Source organism: Orycteropus afer, unplaced genomic scaffold, assembly GCF_000298275.1.
Source record: "Orycteropus afer afer isolate SDZICR_OR568_19922 unplaced genomic scaffold, OryAfe1.0 scaffold00398, whole genome shotgun sequence".
NCBI classification, from domain to species: Eukaryota; Metazoa; Chordata; class Mammalia; order Tubulidentata; family Orycteropodidae; genus Orycteropus; species Orycteropus afer.
Window position 1 is genome coordinate 2,122,093 of NW_006921985.1, and position 18,452 is coordinate 2,140,544.

The 18,452-nt window shown below is 49.7% G+C and overlaps 1 protein-coding gene across 1 annotated transcript in view; it reads left to right on the forward strand.

Moving 5' to 3' along the window:
- The window catches only part of GRK4 (G protein-coupled receptor kinase 4), a 115,783-nt gene that overhangs the window by 41,513 nt on the left and 55,818 nt on the right, over positions 1–18,452 (forward strand). The window contains exons 4-5 of the mRNA XM_007953518.1: positions 8,427–8,539; positions 15,617–15,694. Of these exons, the coding sequence (XP_007951709.1) occupies positions 8,427–8,539; positions 15,617–15,694 (191 nt within the window). The remainder of the gene's footprint in view (positions 1–8,426; positions 8,540–15,616; positions 15,695–18,452) is intronic.

The following is an 18,452-nucleotide window of genomic DNA, read 5'->3' on the forward strand; positions in this document are numbered from 1 at the left end:
CAAGGCCATATTTTCCAACTACTGGTGACTCTTTGTTTCCAACTTTTTCATTCCAGTCGCCAGTGATAATCAACATATCTTGGTTGCGTGTTTGATCAATTTCAGACTGAAGAAGTTGGTAGAAAGCTTCAATTTCCTCATCTTTGGCTTTGGTGGTTGGTGCGTAAATTTGGATAATAGTAGTATTAACTGGTCTTCCTTGTAGGTATATGGATATTATCCTATCACTGACAGCGTTGTATTTCAGGACAGATCTTGAACCTCTCTTCGTGAAGATGAATTCCACGCCATTCCTCTTCAATTTGTCATTCCCAGCACAGTAGATCATATGGTTGTCTGATTCAAAATGGAGAAAACCGGCCCATTTCAGCTCACTAATGCCTAGGATATGAGTCTTTGTGCATTCTGTTTCCTTTTTGACAACTTCCAATTTTCTCAGATTCATACTTTGTACATTCCATGTTCTGATTATTAATGAGTGTTTGCATCTGTTTCTGCTCATGTTGAGTCATGCCACATCAGCCAGTGGAGGTCCTGAAAGCTTTACTTTATCCATATTGCTAAAGTCGTCTCAGTCTGAGGAGTCGGCTCTTCCCCAGTCAAACTTTGAGTGCCTTCCGATTTGATAGGCTCATCTTCTGGCACTATGTCGGACAATGTTTCAGGGCTATTCATAAAGTTTTCGAGTAACATATCAGACAGTGTTTCACTGCTATTCATAAAGTTTTCCCTGGGCAATTGTTTGAGAAGTGGAAGGCCTCTTCCTTCTTCCGAGTCTGTCTAAGCCTGGGAGCTCCACTGAAACCTCTCCACCGTGGGGACCCTGCTGGCATTTTGCAACACGGTGGCATAGCCTCCGGCCTCACAGTGACACGTAAGCCACCACAGGATGACAAACTGACAGACAAGTTCATCTCCCTTAGTTGTTCCTAACCCCTCTGCACCTGCCTACCTCAGGCCCCAGCCTTAATATAGAGCCAACCCCAAGTGAAAAGCAGCCTCCAGTCCCGCCTACCTCAGGCTCCGGCCTTAACAGGGAGTCCAGCCCAAGCAAAAAGCAGCTTCGAAGCCCCTGGCCTGCCTACCTCAGGCCCCAGCCTTAATATAGAGTCACACCCAATCAAAAAGCAGCCCCCAGCCCTGGGCCTGCCTACCCCAGGCTCCGGCCTTAATAGAGAGCCAACCCCAAGCAAAAAGCAGCCTCCAAGCCCCCAGCCTGCCTACCTCAGGCCCCAGCCTTGATATAGAGCCACAGCCAAGCGAAAGTAGGCCCAGCCCTGGGCCTGCCTACCATAGGCCCTGGCCTTGATATAGAACCACACCCAAGCAAAAAACAGCTGCCAGCCCTGGGCCTGCCTTGCTTATCTAGAGTTCAGAATATTTTTTTATAGATTTAGAAAATCTTTTTAAAAGAATTCTCTGTGACTCTAGTACTGTCCGTTGCAATCACATTGGCTTCGTGGTGGTGGTGTCAGTTATCTGGCCAGGAGTCTGTTTCTGCCATCACTGTGAGCATTTTACATTGCCCCAGAATGATAAGCTACTTTGATCATACAAAGCAGGGCTCAGCTGAATAAAGTAATGACCACCTGAGTTCCTAACCCCCACATTTACATAGAAGACTTTAGAAATAAGGTTTGTATTTTATCAACTATTCACTGTTCTGGCTTTTACACCTGAGCCAGGGAGAACGCTGGGGTTGAGTGAACGTTGGGTCTTCCTGGCTGGTTCCATGTCAATGCTGCTGGAACCCCTCTGATCCCATCTGAATTTCCGGGTATCTCTGTATGAGGCTTCAGGGTTATGTGGTCCTCGTCTTCCCGAGAAGGAACGCAGGACCCTGTCCCATTCCTGGGCCCGGGTCTCACGCCTGCCCGGTGGTGGTGCAGGAATTTGGACTACAGGAGCCCTCCTTGTGGACGGCACCCGACAGTCTCCTTCCTGTTCGCTCTTTTGTATCTTTAAAGACTTTTCAGAATGGGGCTTGTGTCTTGTTACTGCTTACTGAGAGATTTTATAGGTGTGATAGAAATGGACACACAGGGAAACCCGTGAGAGCTGGAACTCAACAGAACTGCCTCGTTTTCCCGGCTCTTACAAGTTTCTACCTTTGACAGGGTGCAAGCTTAACAGTTTTCTGTCGCTCATTTTAGTGGGAAGTATTTGTTTTCCTTCTCTGACAGGTTTCTGCCTCACACAGGTTCTGGCTTTTGCAGGTTTTACTGTTGTATCTGAGCCTTGGGCCACAAACTTAAAAAAAAAAATACGAATGATCTCCCGTTGTTTGTGCCAGAGCTAAGGTGAGCGTCAGAGAACCAGCCGGCTAGCTTCCTTCACAAGTAAGCATTCCATTCCAGCAGTTTGAATTGTAGGGGGACTTGTTAAGGGTAATGAGAAGTCAGTGTGGAAAGCTTGAATGGAATACGTCCCTGAAGAGGCGAGGAAGGTGCGGGGTTTGGCTCTGTCCCGTGGACATGCGCTGCCGTTCGTCCTTCCCGGCAGTGTCGTCACTGCTCAGCCCTGTGGCTGGCTCTCCTTCCTCATGCTGGCCTCGTCCCGGCTCTCTCCCCGAGCGCTCGGCAGAGAGGTGAAGGCGTTTCCCGCTCGGTGTGTTAGGCCCTTGCCGTCGGCTCTGCAGCCCTTTGCTGACCATGGTGGCCAACCCAGTGCCCTGTTTCTTTGTCAGCTAATGACCTCCACATCCTACCAGCGCTGCCTGCACAAGCGCGCCCCTGTCTCCCACATGTTCACCTTGGGGCCTGGGGTGTCCTGCTCCCCACCCCTCTCACCGGGCAGAGCTGCTTGTGGCTTCCAGGCCCCTGCGTGGGCTGCCGTCAGTCCCCTTGTCCCCTCCGGAGAACACAGAGTCCCTGGGGGTCTGGGTCGGGTCATCTGTGCTCCCTATCCCTAGTACAGAGGAGGGAGTTGACATACGTCAGGATGAACTGCCCCCCAGAAGGCATTCGGTGCCTGGAAACCCCTCTGTCTCTTACCGCCCGTGGTCCAGCCTTGGCTCTGGTCACCCTGTGCCGCATCTCTCCTGCCCCGGCTTCATCTGTAAAAATGTGTTTTTCCCTGTGATGAGTCAGTAGACAGCACAACCACAGCCATCCAGCGTCTTCACGTGTCGGGGTCAGGACGTTCACCGTGTCGCCCACCAGTGTCCCCGCTGCCCCTCAGCTGCTGCTGAGATCAGGAGCCTTCAGGAGGGAGTCATTTCCCAAAGGCCACTGATTTCCTGAAGATGTAAGTGTCATGAAGATGGAATGAAGTAACACATGTAAGGGACTTAAACGGTCCCTGGAGCTCTGGTGGTGCAGTGGTTAAGGCATTTGGCTGCTAACCAGAAGGTCGCTGGTTCAAACCTACCAGCTACTCTGTGGGAGGAAGATGACACAGTCTGCTTCTGTAGACTGACAGCCTTGGAAACCCTGTGGGGTCGCTGGTTGGAATTGACTCGACAGCAGTGGGCCTGGTGTTTCGGTGTCACGTCGAGGTGTCACCAGTCATTCTTGCTTTGCCCCTTTGCTTTCAGGGTCGACAGGCTCTGCCGGGCGGCACCCAGGCTTCTGAAAATCTGATCAGTCTTGCTTTGCACTCCATTTGCCTCTGTCCTTTTTTGCCTTCTCGTTATAGTCATGTAACTGAATGAGATTCTCTCAGCCACCCCACCCGTCCCCAGACTCGGGGAACATCGGCTCTCCTCCCCTGGCTTCGCTAATAAGGCCATCCCTCCGATGCATAACCTTTGGTAGCTAACTTTCTCTTTCTTTCTCAGAGGACTTTGGGATTTCTTGTTCCTCCTTGGTGTTGGGACATGTCACCAGCAGTCTCTAGACGGGGGTCTGTCTTCATGAGTTATGTTGACCACTCAGTGGAGCCTTTTGGTCTGTAGCCTGGGAAGATGGTATGCTGTGCACACGCATGTGTGTGTGTAAGTGTGCATGCATGTGTGTGCACGTGTGCACTGTGCATGTGTGTGCACGTGTGCATGCACGTGTGTGTATGCGCATGTGTCGTGTGTGCATATACGGATGCATGTGTGTGCACATGTGCATGCATGCATGCATGTTTGTGTGTGTGTGCATGTGCACGTGTGTGCATGTGCACATGAGTGTGTGTCTCCCTCTCCCCGTTTTCTCTGGCCTTCACTTCTGAGACTCCCGTAGGGCGATATTTCACTTGGTGGACCTGCCTTTTACGCGCCAGGATTTCTCTGCAGTTTTCCATCTTTGCGTTGTTTGCTTTGCGCTGGTCATATCCAGAGAGTTCTTCCTCCCGCTTACCCCAGATCAGCAGCGGGCTCGAGGCAGGCCTCTCCTGTCCTCCTGCTGGGAGGCGCTCCCACTCCGTGTTGTTTGTTGTCCAAGTGGACTGTTCTTGGGTAGGCCACAGCAGTCTCTTGCAGTCTCTCAGAGCGTGGTAGTCAGGGTTTTTAAGGATCCCGATTCTGTTTCTTGAATCTCTCTCTTTCTCCTCATTCCGTTTTTCAGTTGTTCTTGGTCCCTTCTCAGCTGTGGCTTTTCCTCAAATGCCTGGAGCTCTGAGCTTAGTATAGATTCATCTCTATACTAAGGACCGTGTTTGTTGGGTGGGCGGCCACCATGGCTTCTCTTGGGCCCACCCCACTCAGCCTTCCCAGGTGTCCTCTCTCCTGAATGGGGTTCTGGGGGGTGGTGTGCGATGAGGCGATGTCTGGATGGTGCGATGGAGCGGGTGGAGGTGTTGGAGTCCGTGCAAGAGCCCGAGGCGCTTCCCCACGATTTCCCTGGGCGAACACCCTCTGTCCTCAAAGCGGCCCTCAGCCTGAAGGAGAACCTGGTGGCCAGCCTTGCTGCTCAGGCTGCTCTGGTGACCGGCATGGTCGGCTGCTTCTCTCTGCAGGCTTGTGTGGTACCTGTGACAGTCGGCCTGTTAGCTCTTTGTCTCCCCTGTCGTCCCAGCACGCCAGCTCCGAGGGTGCCCATGACTCACTGCCAGAGGCAGGGTTTCTTTCTTGCTGTTAGTGCTCAGGTTCTGTTTTCGTTCCCAGCATTCCAGCAGGAATCTGCAGTGAGAAAGGGGCCAGACGTCTGCCCAGTCTGCCCCCTTCATCTGGATGCTCACAATCTTTCTAAACCTTTGACTATGGGAGGAAACTGTGAACACTTTCAACTTTTCCAAAGCAAAATTTTTTGACTGGCTTGCATTGCTTGTCTTTTCAAATGTGGCTAATGAGTAGCCCTAAAATAAAATACCAAATAGCCAAATGGGACTAAGAAGTGGTAGAATTTTTGTAAACCTGTGACTCATGTTTGTTTAAACAAGTAGTTGTACACTGGCAACCAAAAATGATTCTATCCTTGTCTCTGCTGGTGCTGTGGTGATGCATTCGGCTGCCAACCAAAAGATCGGTGGTTCTAGCCCACCCGTCACTCTGTGGGAGAAAAATGGACAATCAGCTTCTGTAAAGATGTACATACAGCCTTGGGAACAGGTTGTGGTGGCTGCTCGGCTACAGCCAGATACCCTGAGGGGAGCGAGTAGTTGCACCTGTGGGCCTGGGACCATGGTCGCAGCAGATACCAAGCTCACTTGGCATAATACTACACAAAAACATTGACTACATCCTACTTTGGTGAGTAGCAACTGGGGTCTTAATAGCTTGCAAGTGGCCATCTAGCTGCAATGATGGGTCTCTCCTTGTCCAGAGCAAAGAAGAATGAGGAAAACCAAAGACTCATGGAAACAATTAGTCCAAGGGACTAGTGGACTGTGCGATCCTCAGCCTGTACGACCATGAGACCAGAAGAACTAGATGGTGCCCGGCTGCCACTGCCAATCACTCAGAGGGGGATCTATGTAGGAGATCCTTGATGGAGAGGGAGAACAATGTGGAATAAAACTCAAAATCATAAAGACCAGGTGTGCTTGTCTGATAGAGGCTGGTGAGACCTCTAAGGTTCTGGGCCCTAGTTACACTTCAGGTCTGAAACTAAATTCATTCCTGTGGCTCCCAGCCAAACAACAGACAGGCATATGGGCTGAACATTTACATCAGGGAGATACACTCCCTGGAGGGATCAATCATGGGAGAACAGAAGGGCAGTGTTTGCACAGGGAGACAGCTTGAGGGGCGGAGTATGAGGGAAGGAAGGACATAGAGAAGAGGTGACTAAGGGAGGAGGTGGGAGGGGAGCTGTTACTCTGTGGGGAATTGCAGTCAATGTCAGGAGACAAAAAGTGTATGCACTACTATATGGCAAATGAATTTGCTCTGTTAACTTTCACCCAAATCACAATAAAAAAAAATATATATATATATATGTATATATATGTGTATATATATATATACATATATATATGTACAGACTTGGAAACCTGATGGGGCAGTTCCAGTCTGTCCTCTAGAGGCACGTGAGTCTGAATTGAGTCCACCCTGTAGCGGTGTGTGAGTCGGAATGGATTCCAGGCAGTGGGTGTGGTTTGGGCTTTGCTTCCCTGAAGACTGACAGCCTGGGAGACCCTGTGGGCAGTTCCACTCTGTCCTCTAGGGGCGCTGTGGGTCGGAATGGACTCCAGGCAGTGGGTGTGGTTTGGCCTTTGCTTCTGTGAAGACTGACAGCCTTGGAGACCCTGTGGGCAGTTCCACTCTGTCCTCTAGGGGCGCTGTGAGTTAGAATCAACTCCATGGCAGTGGTTCTTTTCCATGGGTAGACTTAATAATTCAGAGAGGGGCTGTTAGGTTCCTAGAATTACTGTGGCACTAATGAGCCCTTTAAGTGCAGAGTTTGTTATGGTTTGCTTACCTCTCATGTTGCTGTTGTTGTTATGTGCCGTCGGGTCGGACACGACTCATAGCGAGTCCTTGGGTTTCTGAGGCAGTATCACTAAGGAAGTAGATTGCCCAACCTTCCTTCTGACAAGTGGCTGGTGTGTTTGAACCGCCAGCCTTCTGGTTAGCAGCCAAGTGCCTTAGACACTACACCACCAGAGCTCCCTACCTCTCATGAGTCGTACTTTATTTCTTCAGCATTAGGTTCATTCTCCGGGTTCCTAAAAATAGTGACGTTCCTCTCGAGTTGAAAGCCCCTGCTAAGAGAACAAGGGATTTTCTTGCTGAAGTTGAAATTAACCAGCTTGAGTGTTCAGTTTGTTTCATGTCCTTCTTGACAGTTTGACCAAATATCAGTGCCTTGTTTGTGCTTGAGCACCAACTGCAAGGCGGTCGATTTGAATCCAGACAGCAGCACTGAGGAGGAAAGGCTTGGCAGTGTGTGTCGGTAGGATTGTTGCTATTTGATCCCGAGTCGATGCTGCCTCACGGGGACTCCGTGTGCGTGGAGTGGACTTGCTGCAGGGGTTCTCTGGGTTATAATCTTAGTGAGAGCAGATCGCCAGGCCCGTCTTCTGCGGTGCCATGGGCTGGGTGTGCACTGCCCCGCTTTAGGTGAGCAGTGGAGCAGAAGCCGTGCTGTCTAGGGGCCTTTCCGTAAGACCACGGCCCTTGATCACCGTTAGAGGGCAGCTCTGCCTTGACGCACGGGTCATCAGCACTAAGTCGACTCCATGGCAGTGCAACTGACTGGTTGGTCGGCTCTCACGACAGTCTCAGTGTCTGGGGTGAGGGACATGGCACCATGTTCTCCTAGGGCAGAGAAAAGGCACAAACACAACAAGAGCAGTTCAGAAAACCACTGAGTATGTACGATGGCCAGACTTCGTCTCCCCTACTTTGGTCACGTGGTCAGAAGGGACCATTCCCTGGAGAAGGATGTCATGCTTGGTAAGGTGGAGGGTCACTGAAGAAGGGGAAGGCCCTCAACGAGATGGACAGACACAGTGTCTGCAACGATGGGCTCAGGTATAGCACGGATTGTGAGGCTGGTGCAGGACCGGGTGTGTTTCGTTCTACGGTAAGGAGGGTCACTGTGAGTTAGTCGGAGCGGACTCAACGGCCCCTAACAGCAACATCCTGTATGATGGCTGTAACTTCCCTTAAGTGTAGAGGAGTGGCAAAGTAGAGCTAGCTTTAGAGTTGATTTGGCATATTTCTCAGAGTGTTTCACAGACAGGCAACGTGTGGAGTGCAGAGGGTGGGCGTGTGGTGGACTGTGTTCCCGCCCCTCTCTCTGTCTGCCCCGTGTCAGGCTCTGGGCTCTGGGCTGCTCCGTCCAGAAGGACTGCAGCTCCCCACTGTATTTCCTCTGAGAGAGCAGGGCCGTTGCCAGTCACACTTCCCTCATCTTGAACCACCATTTCTTTCAGCTCTCTCTGCCTGTGGCTGGGCGTTTGAGACGCTCATGATAACCCGTTCTGAACCAGCAGTTGAGTAAAAACTGCAAATCCAACAGGTGACTTAGTGTATCACGTGGAAATAGTAAGGGTGAGAAAAGCCTGTGTGAACTGTAACGGTCGTCTGCTTCTTGTCCCCTCTCTTCACCCAGAAAAGGATTATCACAGTCTTTGTGACAAGCAGCCAATAGGAAGACTTCTCTTCCGGCAGTTCTGTGACACGAAACCCGACCTGCAGAGACACGTTGAGTTCTTGGACGCAGTGGTAAGCAGCTCTCTCTGGGTTGAAGTGTGCGATCTTGGGTTTAAGAGAAGTTCAGAGCTGAGCCGTGGTCTCTGAGTTAATACATTGCACGTGACATGACGGAAGAGAGGAGAAAGCGGGGGACGGTGTGTTCTGTTGTCTTCTGGTGCAGGTGGTAGTTGATGTGGAATTGTGTCCCAGGTATTGGAGATCACTGGCTCTTAGGAGTGCCTCCGAAGCTGCCTGCAAAGAGGGGAGGAGAGCATGTGCTCCGACCTCCTCTGACCTCACAGACGGGACACGCAGCCCCCAGCAGCAGCAGCCGCAGCCCAGCGGCCGAGGCTGAGGCCCACAAGCACAGAGTCAGACCTGCTGCCACCCTCCAACCTTTGTACCGGCACCAGCCGCCCCTCCCTCGGCCCTCTCCACTTCTCTGCTGGGTTTAGTAATTTGGCACAGTGCTCACACAGAACTCACAGACAGTCCTCACTATTGTGGGGTTTATTAGGGACATAACAGGAATGCTCAGAATACAGTTCTTCCGCCAGGATGGTTTCCCCACAGCCGTGCCTGCAGGCATGCCTCCCTGGCCGCTGGCCTCTGCCCTGCTCTGGCAAGTGGTACACAGCTCCTTCAGCTCTGCTGAGAGGTGCACCTACCTGCACCCCACTCCACCAGGAAGCCTCCTGCCCAAGGGCACTCAGCTTTCCCGCTCTGTGGGCCGGCAGCCCAGCGCTCCCTTGTGTCTGTCTCTCAAGTCTGCTGCCGCTGCTGCCTCCGTCTCTCTACCATCTCAGCACAGGGAGCCTGGTCCAGAGACGTACCCCACCCCTGCTTCTCTCCCCTGATGGTAGTGTGATCTCCCCCTCCCACCTCTGGGATGACCTATCTCAAGCCTAGCTGAATGCAAAATTGCCCAGTCCCCACGCCAGGGCTCCACACACCTTATTTCTGTGGTCCCACCCCCACAAGGGCACCATGTACCATATTTACATCACTAACAAGCTGCCCGATCCTAGTGGTGGGCCACAAGCACCTCACGTTGGCATAGTCCCACCCAGTCATTTGGTGGGAGTTAAAGACCGTGGCTGGAAAGGCCGTGTTCAGTAATTCACTGCCCCTGAGAAACTAAACCAAACTCTCACTGCCACTGAGTTGGATCCAACTCAATAGTGACCCCTCCTTGCGTTTCCGAGGCGGTATCTCTACAGAAGTGCATTGCCCAGTCTTCTTTCGGAGGAGTGGCTGGTGGGTTTGAACCGCCAGCATTCTGGTTAGCAGTCAGATACCTTAGGCACTACACAACCTGAGCTCCTTTTCACCGTCCCCCACTGCCTTAAATTGTAAGAAAGTTGAAAAGCCAGTCATGACCCTGTGCTTGTCAGCCTCCTGAGAGTTACCCTTCCTGCCCTCAACTGGCAGTTCCTGTGCGTCAAACAGGCGCCCAGGAGCGGAGGGAGGAGTAGTTGGTGGGACGGGGACACTCGGACCCAGTGGGATTTGCTGTGCCCTGGCAGTCCTCAGCATTTCCTGTGTCCCGTTTGAGATTTATTGTGGTGGTTGTTTTTCTAACCCTGACAGACACCCTGCCAAGCGTGGGAGTTTTACAGCTATGACAGCTGTAAACTGAGGCGGCTAACAGCAAAACACTGGTGGGATTTGACAGAAAAGCCAAGGTTCTGAGGCTTCTCTGCTGTGGCCTGTGCTGGTGAAGTCAGCAGATGTATGCTGTGGACTTACTAAATGCAAACAGGAGCCCTGGTGGTACAGTGGGCAAGACATTGGGCTGCTAATCAGAAGGTCAGTGGTTCAAACCCACCAGTTGCTCAACAGAAGAAAGATGAAGCAGTCGGCTTCTGTAAAGGTTTACATCCTTGGAAACCTAACGGGCGTTGCAATGATTCGCAGTCAAGTCAATGGTAGTGAGTTTGGTTTTTTGGTTTATTATTTGTATGATAAGGAGTTGGCTTACGTGATTGTGGGGGCTGGCCGGGCAAGTCCGGAATCCGTAGGGCAGGCTGTCGGGCAGGGCGGGCTGCGATCGTGGCCGAAGCTGCTCCCTACGTGGAATTCTTCCTTAGGGCAGCCTCCCTCTGCTCGCAGCCTCTCGGCTCACTGAGTCAGGCCCACCTAGATCACCTGGGATAAGCTCCCTTTGCAAAAGTAGCTGCTCCTGGACTTTGCTCCCATCTACAAAGTACCTTCAACACCTGGGTAAGTATTGGACTGAACAGCGCTTCCAGAACCGTAACTCGATGGAAACGTGGTGGCTGGCGCTGGGGATGGTTGTGCGGGAGGAACGTAACTGGCCACTGCGTCGTACGTGTAAAAAGTGCTGAATCGTCGAGTGTTGTGTTCCGGATGTTTTCTGCAGCCGTTGAGAAAGAGAGAAAGCCAAGCCCCCAGCGCCTCAGGCTGCTCTCACTTCCGTGTACTGTGTCCAGAAATCCCAGAAGCTGGCTTTGAGGGCTCTTAGTGAGCAGCGTGCTGGCTGCCTTTGAACGTCGCGGGGGAAATCGTTCTGAGCAGATCGGCGGCCTGACGTCTCAGCCCTGCATCGAGCCTGTGAAGGGCACAGGCTGGGATGTGAGCTTGGCTTTATCTCCGAGCCCCTTTGGTGCGGTCAGTCTGCCAGCTGCCTTCGGTCTCCGTTTCTTCACTTCTCCCTTCAGCGGCCCTCTGGCTGCGGGTTTCCCTGCTCTTCCGGTGCCCCAGCTCCAAACCCCAGTGGCGTCACCTGAGGCACGTGCTCGACTCTTCCCTCCCCTCCCTCCCCTCCCGCTCCCACCCCTCCCGTTCTCTCCCCTCCCCTTCCGTGCTGCCTACCCTCTCTGTCCCCAACCCTTCCTCTCCTCTCAGCCCTGTATGAGTTCGTCCATTTCATGGTGTCTTTCCGTCTGGACGGTGACTTTCCTTGTAAGTCTTTAAGTCCTTGTGAGACTTTCCTTGTAAGCTCTGCATTCAGATTCCACGTGCCACTTGCCCATTTCCACATGGGTCGTTCATGGCAATTCTGTCTCTCAGTGGCCAAGTCTCTGTCCAGAGCAGTCCTAACCATAGTGTTTCTTGCCGCATTTCATCAGTCATCAGTCATCTTCTACCTGAACACCTAAGCTAGGAACCTGGAGGCTGGCTGTCATCCACCCCTTACCTGGTACTTTCTGTTTGCCTGGCCAGTTCCTGCTGATCCTGTGGGGTTTAGCTTTCAAAGAAGTGTTGGCTTGAGCATCTTGACTTCTGTGCAGACCTCCTCACTCCTCCTTCCACCAACACCCTGAGGACAACCTCCAGCTTCTCCTTCTAATTTCTCATCACATGATGTCGACCACTCTTGTGGCATTTGAATTCTTTTTTAGTGCTTGGTATGACTGTACGCTCCGCACCAATCATTGTGCCTGATACAAAACGGGCCTGCAGTATGTGTTTATTTCACACACACTTTAAGGCCCAGCCATGGCCTCGTCATCTCTTCTTCACCCTGCCACCTCACAGTGCATCACAGGCAATACCTTGATATGGAAGACCTGAGACCCTACCACCTCACACTGCACAGTAGACATACCCTGATATGGGAAGACCTGAGACCCTGCCATCTCACAGCGCATCGTGGACAATACCCTGATACGGAAAGACCTGAGACCCTGCCACCTCACAGCGCACCATGGACAATACCCTGATACGGGAAGACCTGAGTGGCTGCCACCTCACAGTGCACCGTGGACAGTACCCTGATACAGGAAGAGTTGAGTTAAAGAGTGAATGGGCCAGTAGGCATCCATTCTCAGGTAGAAGTGGTAGAGCAGATAGGTGGTCTGCTGGGCAGATTTGGGCAGCACCTGGTGGTATAGCTTTAAGGAGTGATGGAGGCTGTAGTACATGGGGCAGCCAAGGTTTGTGTAGAGGTTTGGTGTAGTGATGACCTCCAGGGCTTCACCTGAAAATGAAAGGTATCCATTCAAACTATTAGAACTCATCCATGAATTCAGCAAGGTGGCAGGGTACACAGTCAACGCACAGAAACTAGTTGGATTTCTAGGCGTCAGCAATGAACAAACAGAAAAGAACACATTACCATTTACAGTAGCATCTAAAAGGATAAGATACCTGGAACAAATTAAACCAGGAGGGTTAAAGACTTGTACACAGAAAACTATAAAATGAAATCAAAAGAAACCGAAATCAATAGGACATACCGTGTCCGTGGATTCGAAGGTGCAAGATTAGTTAAGACCATAGTTACTTTTCAATAAGATGATTTTCCTATAAAAATGTTTTGCCAAAAGGATTTTTTATCATTGTTTGCAATGATTTCTTTTTTCCTTATGTCTCACTACAGTGAGTGAGTGTGCCTGTAAACTCCTGACACAGCCAGTGGGCAAGGGCTCCAGACACACAGCTGGAGACTTTGCCAAGAACATCTCCTTCGGTCATCGAGGGCCATGGCACTCAGCTTGCAGTAGCGGGAGAGAGCCCCGGGGGCTCCTTGTTCAGTTACTTAGTTAATTAGTTACCTGTTTAGTTAGTTAACTTTTTCTTGTGATTTGGAACAAAGTTTACAGAGCAGATTGGTTTTCCATTCAACAGTTCATAAGCATTTTATTTCATGACATTGATTGCAATCCCCATAATGTAACAGCTCTCTTCCCACTTACTCCCTGTAGTTACCTTGTCCCTGTGTCCTTCTTCCTTATGCATTCCTGCCCTCTAAGCTGTCTCCCTGTGCAAACACTGCCTTCTGATTTCACACGGTTGATGGTTCCAGGGAGTGTAGTCACCTGGTGTAATTGTTCACCATGTAGCTCTGTCTGTTGTTTGGCTGAAGGCTACGCGATGGGAATGAGTTTACTTCCAGGCTGAGAGGTGACTAGGGGCCATAGGCTCAGGAGTTTCACCAGGCTCTATCAGACCAGTCAGCCTAGTCTTTTTTATGATTTTGAGTTTTGTTCTACATTGTTCTCCCACTCTATCCTGATCTCCTATTTTGATCCCTTTCTGAGCAGTTGACAGTGGTAGCTGGTTACCATCTAGTTCTTCTAGTCTCAGGGTTATGTAGGCTGAGGTTCCCATGGTACACTAGTCCCTTGGCCTAATTGTTTCCATGTGTCTTTGATTTTCTTCACTATTCTTTGCACTGGAGAGGAGAGATCAATAGTTGTATCTTAGATGGCTGCTTGCAAGCTTTTAAGACCCTAGTTGCTACTCACCAAAGTAGGATGTAGAGCAGTGTTTTTGTGTAGTGTGTTAAACCAGTTGAACTTACTGTTCCCCATGGCCATGGTCCTGAGCCCATGGGCTCAGCCAGCTGCTCCTTGAGGTGTTTGGTTGTGGCTAAGAAGTGACCATACTTTGCTGGGGGCTTCTTTCTTTTTTTTTTACTTTTTATTGTGATTTGGGTGGAAGTGTACAGAGCACATTCATTTCTGCGGACTTCTTTCTCAGCGAATGAGTGCATCTGCTTCTGTGACCAAGGACTCTCCAGTCGTCTCCCTAAGAATTACATCGCATTAAACCAAAACCACACTCAGTGCCATCAGGTCAGTTCTGACTCATAGTGACCCGCAATGGGTTTCTGAAACTATATATCATTACAGAAGTAGGTCACCCCATCTTCCTTCTGCAGAGCAGCTGGTGGACTTGGACCACTGACCTTCTGGTTAGCAGCCAAATGCCTTACCCACGACACTACCAGAACTCCTTTGATGGTGGTAAGTTGAGGAGTAAGCAGAAAGAGAGGAAGTATAGATACAGAATAGACAAGTCTGAGAACTGTCCTTGGGCATGAGGTCCCAGGAGATCATATAGTGGTGAGAGTAGAATATAGGGTCAGGGTGGGCTTGCTTGTTTTTTGTTTTTTTTTTTAACCAGGAATAGCTTCCTTTCAACGATCACTTAAGAGCCAAGGAGAAGTGCAGTGAAGGCTGGAGTGTGGTGCCTCTCTGTTGGTGAGCCTCTGAGGGGACCTCGTACCGCAACCTCTGGAGTGTTTCCCATGGTCCGGTTTATAAACGTGCCAAACTGCTGGGGGTGTGTAACCCTGGTTTTGTATCTTCACGTCTTGTGCAGGTGGAATTGTCCTCATTGTGCATTCAAGTTTGGGTTTATCTGATGACACAGTGCATTATATTAAGATCCCAAAACAGCCGGGCCAGTTGTCACTGAGCCGATTCTGACGGATGGCAACCCCGTGTGGCTCGGAGTGGACTTGCACTCCTAGGGTAGTCAGTGGCCATGGCCTTTCAGAACTAGATGGCCAGGTCTGTGTCTCCTGGTGGCTCTGGGCGGATATGAACTGCCAACCCTGTGGTTAGTGTCCCACCCAGGGGCTCCATGTTAAATCAAAGAGGTATTAAAAAGGTAGGTGTGGCTTGTTGTGCAGTGTAGCTAGTGAGCTTGTGTGTGTATGTGTGACAGTGAGGTCAGGCAGGCTTGAGACTTGTAGGGGACCCAAAGGCCCATTACTGCATTCTGACAGGTTGTGGTCTTTTCACTGTTAGCTGTCATTCCTTTGTTAGTTGAGCAGCTAGGAAGTGCTGGACATCTTCTCCCTGAGGCACTAAAAAGGCAGGCTTGTTTGAAGTGTTCCCCATCCTCTGGGTTCTGTAGGTTAACAGACAGAAGGGGCCCCTGCAGTGGGGACAGACAGATGAAGAAGTGAGGTCACTGGGTTGTAGAGGAGAAAAGACCTCCCGCCCTTTTCACTGGCTTTCTCAGGACCCATGCTAGTTCACATGATGGCACCAGAAAATACCGCCTTAACCTCCCCCGTGAGCTCTCACAACATTTCCCACTAATAAAACGAGTCTTGAAAGATCAAAGGAAACGCCAATGAAGGTCTTAGGCACGTCTCTAAAACGGCAGTGCCTCAGAATAACGCAAAGTGCAGATTGTTCTGTTTCGCAGCCACGTTTATTGGCTGAGAACAGAGCACGGCACAGGGGATTGTGGGAAGCGTGTGGAGCACTGTGTAACCTCCAGGAGCCCTCGCTGCGTGACAGACAGTGAGGTGCTGCGGGCTGGTGTGGGAAGGCCGAGGACATAAACGTCAGGAAGGCGGGAAGGAGACTCCTGACAGTTTTCTTTTCTCCCGTCTCCTGTCAGGCAGAATATGAAGTGACTGACGAAGAGGGCCAAAGGGATTGTGGACTGAAGGTCTTAGACGCATTCTTCAGGGACCAGGTGTGTTTTCTTCATCGGGCATACAGATGCGTCAACAACGTCCTGAGAAGCAGAGTGAGCAGAGCCGGCTTTACTGCTGGCCGACATCTAACCAACACGCTCAACGCTGTCCTGGCACATCAGCGGTCCTCTCCATGTTTACCATTGACGTTTATCAGTGAGGAAACTGGCCGTTCAGTCTCTTAGAAAATGGAGTCTGTGAGTGGAAAAATGTTTGTTTCCTCTTAACAGAATCTAGAACTTTAAGAATTTTATTTGCTTCCCTTGGACTAAAAATAGCCTTTTTTCCTAAAATCTTTAACTGGCCAGTTGTAGGTTCAAACTGCCAGCCTTTCCATTAGCAGCCGAGCACATAACCACTGCACCACGAGGACTCCCTATAGCCATTGTAATGTTTCCCTGTCAAGAGGCTCTAACTGGGAGGGGTGCAAGAGAAGTCCCATTTATCTTGTCCCAACTCCTTTTCCTTCTTCACCTCTCCTGGAAAAATAGCACTTCACAAGGGCGGTCATCAAGAAGGGAAACGTTAAAAGAGTGGTCTTGGTGGGTGTAGTGGCTGTAGAGGACGGAGGGGCCGTGGGACCTCTGTGGTTTGGTAACAGTGAGAAATGGTTATGGGCTACTTGAACATGGTGTGACTTCAAAGCCGCAGTATATTGACAGGGAACTTCCAGAAATGCAAGCTAGATTCAGAAGAGGACGTGGAATGAGGGCTATCATTGCTGATGTCAGATAGATCTTGTTGTTGTTGTTGTTGTTATGTGCCGTCGAGTCAAACCTGACTCATAGCGACCCCTCCTTGGGTTTCCGAGGCAGTATCACTACGGAAGTAGGATTGCCCAACCTTCCTTCCGAGGAGTGGCTGGTGGGTTTGAACCGCCAGCCGTCTGGTTAGCAGGCAAGTGTCTTAGCCACTATGCTACCAGAGCTCTTGGCTGAAAGCAAATGATACCAGAAAGATGTTTACTTGGAGACTTCCAGTAAGATGGTGGAATAGGGAGAAAGACTTCACAGACCCTCTTCAACAAAGAAAAGGGGAAGCAGTTAACACAGACACAGAAGATATCCTGGACCCCTGAGCCTTGAAGGGAAGGATATAGAAGTGGACTAAACCCCAACTAGCAGAAGAATTTGCATGAAAATACCAAAAAAGGAGACAGACAGAGCTGCGGTCTGGCAGCAATCCTGAGCAAGCCTGACAGCACAGCACAGACAGCTTGGATATTGCCGAGTGGTGGTAGGATCTAAGAATTAACCTAAAAATCAGCCCTGCTAGCCAGGGACTGCACTGAGGACTGCTCTGGTGGCTGGGGAATAAAACGCAAAGTACCAGTCACGAGAAAGGTGGACTGAGCTGTGCACTTTTGCCTGTTCAGAGGATGCCGCCATTTTGAATGTTTACAAGCGGCTTGACCATTTTGGATATTTAAAGAGACAGTGCTCTCCAAGATTCCAGGGCCTTAAGAGCAGGTTCTGCTAGCCAGTAATCCCAAGGACACTCCGGACCTGGACGACTGAAAAGGTGCGACATTCCCCTTGTTACTCTTATATCCCACACCCCTTGGTGAACGGAGGTGTGGCCATCCCCCACTCCCACCCACCTTCTGGGTCCATGGGAACTCCATCCCAGTCTGTATGCTTAGGCAGAGACTGCCCTCTCCTCCTCCAATTTTTTTCTTTTTTTATTTCTGGTTTTTAGTGTGCTTGTTTTTGTCTGTTTTAAAACTACTATTATTATTAATACATTTGTCCTTTTTATTATTATTCCTTATTCTTCCCCTCCCAGGTCCTACTTCTCAGCTCTTTTTCTTTACCCTGTTCACTGTTGCATTTTTTTTTTTCTTTTTTCTTTTTTTTTCTCATGGTTAACCCCGTTCCTTGTTTTTCTTTTTGCATTTTTCCCATTTTTTTCCCTTCATTATTCTCCTTCTCTACATTTTTTCTCTTATTGCCCTATACCCAGATATTGTAAGTTTTCTTGTTTTTTTCTTCTTCTTTTGCCCTTTTTTCTTCTCTTTTTTCTTTTTCTTTTCTTTTTCTTTTTTTTTTTTTTTGGTTACTGTTCCTGTGTGATTACATGGTGTATTTTTTGTCCATGTGCTTTTAGTTTTTTGATGGTTATTCAGTTGTAATTTTTCTCTAATTGAGTGGGAGGCAGCAACAATCCCCATAAAACACAACTATACCCACACCTCCTGCAACTTCACTTACTGACCGAGAGCCACCACCTCCTTCTCCACCAACGGGCCAATGATAAAAAAAAAAACCCACCAGGAAGAGCCTGAATCACCCTTGACTGCTCTTCACAAACAGTTAACAGAGATCTTAATACAACAACGCCACAGTGTCTCAGAGGCAACAGACTGTCACAGTCCACACAAAGAAGCAAGATAAAGTGGTAGAAACAAGAGAACAGGATACAGATCCAGAACACATCCCTGCAGAAGAAGCAGCATTGGAACTCTCTGATAAGGAATTCAAAAGAATTATATTTAGGTATCTTGAGAGACAGACCAAAGAAAACACAGAAAAAAACCTAGAAGAATTTTGGAAGAAAATACAAGAATAAAATGACTAAATAAATGAAAAATTAGAAATGATTCTAAATCTACAGATAGAAATACAGAAGAGTAATGCTAAATTGTCAGAAATAGATAACACATTGGAAGGGCAAAGGAGCAGAATTGATGCAATGGAAGACAGAATTAATGAGACTGAAGACAAATACCTGAATACTTCTTTGGAAAGGGATCAATCA